Here is a 7,026-nt window from a genome sequence, read left to right on the forward strand (position 1 = left end):
GACCTTTTGATGCAAGTTAATTTAACACACGGACGGTTTGACTCAACCAAGTTCACCACAGAGACAAATTCAAATATTATACCTATATAATAAAATATGAAATAATAATATGTTGTTCGTACCTATTTATTTTATAATAGTATATATAATTATATTATTTAGTTTAATAGCTTAATTAAATGTATTATTTAAAATTAGTTATACATATTGTAACGTCATATTAAAGTGATATTAAGTATTTTAAGTGGTATCTCCTAAAAAATATATTTATTTATTTTAAGTTTAATAATCGTACAAGAGATTAATTTTCCTCAAGTTTAAATGTCTATACATTTAATTGCGAGATCAATGCTCTGTAGTCTGTGGCGAAGATGACTGAGTCTAATAAATTGTCCTACATATTTTCAAAATCATTATATCAAAAAAAAACCTATCGATATCCCATTGATAGTAGAGTAAAACGGATTTTTTTCAACATTAAATTTTCCATGTTATGTGTTAATAAAATGGAGACAAATAATATCCTCAGACTACCAGAACTTTTATCTGAAATAATACATTTTATCAGCCTAATATAATATATAATAACATAATTGAATGTATATATTTTTTTACATTTGTAAATACTATTAACAATGTAACAACTTAATTTTATCTCAATATTCTTAACCAATATGATATATGCTCAATGGCCTTAGATTCTGAGTGTAGAGATAGCTTTTAATATTAAAAAAAAAAAGTTTTGTCATTTTTGCAATCCACGTATAAAAAACTTGTACCTATATTGAATTTTTGGCAACGTTATTTTTTTCATCTCACAATATAACATATACTGTTATTATCTATTGTCAATTCGCTCAACTATTAATCTGCATATTTATATAATTTATTTCGAATCCAGTACAACCTACGTCCAAATAACAAATAACGACACAGGCGGCCAATGATAGTTTTTATAACGAAAATGCCTGTAATATATTCGTATAACCTAGCCTTAACAGATATATTAGACGTATTAGATACGTCATAGAAATGGAATATAAGCAGCTAGGTTAACAGAAGTTGACAGAAACCGGAAATCAAAATGTGGATAATATATGTGTGTGTGTTATGTTTTTCTAATCTCGATACAAACATTTATAATTACGTACGTACTCATAATAATGTTTAAAACATTTCTTCGAAAGAGAGATCTAGGGCAATTATTTGGATGGACTGTGTCACACAGTATTACACGATACACTAACCAAATTCTGAGAATATTTCGGGTTATGATAATAATATTTAATCACATTTATGCTACTTATAAATTACGAAAGCAAGTAAAGATCTAAATACTAAAATACCTATCAATAATAATACAATGTCTTGTCTTCGAGAACTATGCATACATTATACATAACGAAAACTGTTAAATTATCAATATATCAAACATATGAACAATATTATACTAATTATCATTTACGAAACATTAAGAAATACATTTTCTATTATAATATTTTATTTTTTTTTATTCCACGTATTTGTGTTGTACATATTTGATTTCTGAGAAAAAGAAAATTCAGTTTTCAAAATTCATTTCAATGGATCTCAAACCTCGAATTTTATTTTTTGAACTTTTGTGTGATTGATGCATACTTTTTTGAATACTAAAATTATTTTCACTATTACATTGTGATAATATTACATAAATAAATTATTATATTTTTACTATAATTTTCACCTTGTTTTTTTTTTTTAATGTTTTTATAAATAGTAAAATATATCCATTGTATTTTCACTAAAATTACGAAATCTTTTTTTCTTCGAAAAACGTTCCTATTTAATTACTATTTATTATTTTACAATGAATATTTTAAATACAATACATATTTATCTTTTTTTTTAAAAAAAAAAAATATCTTTAATTTGTGTCATTTCTTCCAATTAATTGTAAATTATAACTCGTGATACTATACACATTAATAAAATTAATTATGTTTGAAACGATACCAGTTTAATATTTTACAGAGCACATGAGTATAAAATGTATTAATAATATACGGTGGTGATTAATTTTAATACATTGTAATAATTCAATTACCTACTCCGTTTGAGATTATATTTTGTGTGTTGATATATAAATTTTATTTATGTAACTCGTTTTGACCTTGCCACCTGGCATGCGAGTTACATTTTCTCCCGGCGTATTTAACTAAATTAAATCCTAAAATATGCTTATATAACTATATATATATATATATATAGTACCTATCTGTCATACAAATAAGGCCTATAGTATAGGCTATTTTTATAATCAACTATAAAAAAAATACTCAACAGTACAACTTTATAAAAATATAACACGTTGCATTATAAATGACAACTAATCCGTCCATTCTTGTTTTATTCACTGAACACTTACATTATTTACGATGATCAATTATTAATTATTCTAAAATTATAAACATTCAAGTTAGAAATAGTGATGTTTGACAATATATTTTTAAATGCCATTAAGTTAGACTGCAAAACTTGCATGTAATTTTTATATATATGTAGTTTAATATATGATGATATATAATTTTACTAATTAATTATTACGTCATATAGTATAACTTAATACAGAAAAGGGATTTTTTTTTTGTCATAAAATAAAACGGAGAATGTATTCATTTGGTGTGTCACCAATAGATTACTACAACATCGCGAGTAGAATATTAATAGTATTATTATGTGTGTGTACGAAGTTTAATTCGTTTAGAGTACACGTAGGAATGTCCTGTAATATATATTTTCTATCCGACCGGAGATGTCTGATAGATGACTGTAATTTTACCTAATAAACTGGTTAGATATACATTTTGTATTACTCATTAATCTAAAAAGGATTATTTAAATAGTACCTATCTAAATAAAGTATACATTAAAATTTCCGATCAAGAAAAATTGCATTAAAAACGCAATAATGGCTTTAGGTTTTAATCAAAATACATGAGTACCTATCGAATATACCTAATATTATTATTGATATATTACAAGTTACGATAGGTGTGCATAAAGAGTTGAACAATTATTAATTTGGAATAGACTTTTTGTTGAAAAATATCTCATTAGACTAATATGCTGTTAGAATTGCATTTTTAACTGTTATTGAATCATATTACTTTAGAGAGTAATTATTTTCAAATATATACTAAATCGGAAACAAATCCGCTATTTTTATAGAAAATACTTTATTAGAAATGTATATTTACTGTATATATTGAACTAGGAACTTACAGTAAACAGTCCAGATAAAAATTTTCAAACAAAATATAAACCTCAATTTCGGTCATCAAAATATTATACAATATAACCTATCGTACTAGTAGATATCTACTTTTAAGAGGAAAATATAACTGGCAATACCATAATTTTCGTTCGTTCTCGCCTTCTTGTATTACAGATTTTTTATTTCTTACGATTTTATAGTAGATTCTATTGAGACGATTTTTTTGACTCTTCACATTAAACCAAAAACGGTATCTGCATAGTGCTCCAGAATTCACATAGTGTGAACGACCGTCCGAATTGGTTTTTTTATGTTTGATTTTTAGTATATTTGTATACTAAAAAAATTTAGGTTTAGGTATACATATACCGTATACGTAGTAACTCGTATTAATACTGTTAGCTATATCATGGCGGATATTTACACTGTAGAGTATTAAAGGCTACACTCGCTTGGGATGGATCAAATTATTACTAATACTATGGTTTGTCGAATTTTTTTTTTTTTTGGAAAAACTGTACACGGGACGAATGAACCACGAATTGTCCAAATAAATATTAAATATATTAACTATTATGTGCACGATAAAAAACCCGTTAACTTAGCCACGTGTTTCGGTGATACATCGAATATAAATTTTAATCTATACTTGAGAAGCGAATTATCGCAACAGACAACGAATTCATCGAATAAAAATATATATTGCAATCGCATGTAAACAAACGGATACTTTTTTGCGTCGCCGCCTCCGCCGTCGCTGTCATTGAACCTGTGTCGCATTGGCCGGCGACCTTGACGCAGGACAACGTGTTCGCATCGGCCGAGTAAGTCATTTGTAAGTATACAGTAATTTTTGTTCGGTTTTTCTACCTTTATCGCCAACCTTAGCCCTTGGCTTAACAATAACAATATTATTCTTCGTGTGAGTCCTAATATACTTACTGTTGCGATAAGTTAATGAAATTAATACCTATACATGATGATAATACTATACCCACTCATCTTGCGTTCAAAAAATAAATTTACTAGGAGAGCACAAATACATGATGAAAATATGTACACGAGTTTAGTGTGGTTGTATATAATAGGAAGATAGCGATGTATTCCTTCTAGAGTGAGTAACCGCCCACAGAAATCGAATAGGTACGTTTAAAATGTACACTTTACTTCGAGTAGAAAATGACAGACGTGCTGTTTGCAAAATAAATATTAAAATTATATTTGGTATACCTATACATTGTATTTGGACAACTATTATAAATTGTTATATAGACATATATATATATAATACATATGTATATACAATATACACATATAGAACAGACGTGCAAGGTCCTACATTTTTCACGAGACGCACCCGTATTCAAGATTTATAATAATACGTGTGATACTGTATAAATTATGTTTTTGTTGGATTAAATAGAACGCAATTACATTTACACAGAATTATAATAAGAAAGGCACGAGTATTTAATAAAACGATTTGAATTTCAATTACCTCAAAAATCCATCCCTATGAGTCCTAAATAATAAAATCATTTTTATTACTTGCCGTTTTTATGACGGTATAAACTTTGAATATAATTAATAATAATAATAATTATATACAATAAGTATTATAAGAGGTACTATATAAAGTCTAAAATCTTATTAAAAATATGTCGGTAGGACAAAAGTTCAATCGTATTTTTATTGTTTCGTATTTACTATTAATTTTCATAAATCATAGACAATTGTATTCAATGTAGCACATTATTTAATTACGACTTGAAGAAAGTTAATAAGTTATAATTTCAATTATTTTATGAAAAGTCAAAACTGTTAGGTAATATAAAGATCAATATAATTTAACTACCATGATTGAGAAAAGTAAATTATTGAACTCGTTAGGAGACAATTAGTCAAAAATAGTTATAATAGACTTTCTTAACACGCAATATCTCATCAGAAATCAGAACTGTGCGCTAATAATAATTAATATAATATTTCTAAAATGATTTATTTTCACTATTATATTATATGGTCAATTAAGTAATTTAATTTTCAACACAATGATAAAATATTATCAAAGGTGGCCAATAAGAAATAAGATATTTCAAACTATACAGTTGTATAGTTTGATTTTTATTGCATATAAATTATAATTCACATGCTACATCAAATGTCATAAATGGTACCAGCATGTGGCTTAAAAATTAAATTACTAACAATTGTCCATGTATATATAAATATATATTTTATCACAAAAGAAAAAATTATATAACCAATATATACTTTATATTTATGTTCTAAAATTTAAATAAAATACGTCTTTTATATAAAAAAAACATAAATAATATTTCGTCTCAAGTATGTAAACAGGAATTATGAGTTACTATAAAATATAAAGTATTTTATGTAGTTCTTATTTTAAATTAATAAATAATGTTATACAAATACATTTTTTGAAACCAAGTTAGATAATAACACAATATTATTTTCAGTTTAATAAAATGGAAAAAATTTTCAAATCCCTTAAGCCTAAATTGGAAATTATATAATTTATAGACTATATAAACTAAATAATTACTACAAAAATTAAAAAATGTATAAATTAAAAGAATTTATTTCTTATCTATAACTATTATTAATTGAATAGATATAACATGTCTTAATATTATAATATAAAAATCAATCTTTTATTAAAATTAAATTTTTCAAAATTAATATTTTTATACCTACTTGAAAAATATGAATAATGAATATACATTATAAAATATAAAACGTTTAATTTAAGAAGCTACTTAACTACCTACCTACTCGTGAATTGTGAATTTATTTTTTACTTCACTTTTATAAAATTCATAAGAAAATAAAATAATAACTTATATAATATAAACTGCAATGACTTTATGACATTTGTTTATGTGTTATACGTCTGAATAAAATACTAAATTAAAATTTAGACATTATTTTTGGAAATATTTATTTGAGTAGTGTTATTACTTACATTAACGTATCGATTATTTTAACTGATTAAATTTTAAATTAGACTGGCCTCCAATCGAAATATCCCATACTATTATGTTTACAACGATCTAATGAGATGAAAAAACGAACGAATAAAAAAAACTTGAAACCAGTTTTTGAATACAGTTAACAACTATACTTAAAATACATTTGAATACGATATACCATCATGGGAGAATGCAAATTAAGTTTGCAAAAATGTAGTGCTGAAAGACAGAAATGTCTATATATAATACTATATTAAGTAAGATTAAGAAGATATACGAATAAGTCGTCTCAGAATTGATCTATCAAAAAAGATTTATATTTAAAAAAATATGGTATTTTATAACGACTATAACTATCTAACCTAACTATATAATATTATACGAAAAGTCACCCTTAGTCCTTACCTTCGAGTATTACTGCGTCATCGGTGAAAATCTCACGGTATGCTTCACTCTTCAGGGTCAAGGTTGGAGAGACAAACTGCAGAATCAGCAATAGGATGGTGGTGGCCTGCAGTCGCAGAGGTAGACGGTAATGAGATTGCTGCTCATTTGGCCGGTCCGGCCCGGAAGACTTCATCGTCTCAAGCGGTTTCTCTGCTGTTTGCACGAGACGATACGGCCTTTGAATTGTATAATACTATAAAGGTGGTAGCGTTAGCAGCGTTTAAATCGAAATATTACGTTCGACAGCAAAACAATTTCGCACTACGACCGGCTGTGTTGCCGGTAATCAGTGCAACTGACCGTTGGTCACGAGACGCAGCCGCCATTTAT

The 7,026-nt window shown here is 26.3% G+C and overlaps 1 protein-coding gene across 1 annotated transcript in view; it reads right to left on the reverse strand.

Annotated features, from left to right (window-relative positions):
* Positions 1-7,026, reverse strand: part of LOC114125874 (serine proteinase stubble-like) — a 16,314-nt gene extending 9,288 nt beyond the window's left edge. Inside the window, exon 1 of the mRNA XM_027989667.2 lies at positions 6,655-7,026. Within this exon, the coding sequence (XP_027845468.2) occupies positions 6,655-6,829 (175 nt within the window). The 5' untranslated portion in view covers positions 6,830-7,026. The remainder of the gene's footprint in view (positions 1-6,654) is intronic.

This window comes from Aphis gossypii, chromosome 2 (assembly GCF_020184175.1).
Source record: "Aphis gossypii isolate Hap1 chromosome 2, ASM2018417v2, whole genome shotgun sequence".
NCBI lineage: Eukaryota > Metazoa > Arthropoda > Insecta > Hemiptera > Aphididae > Aphis > Aphis gossypii.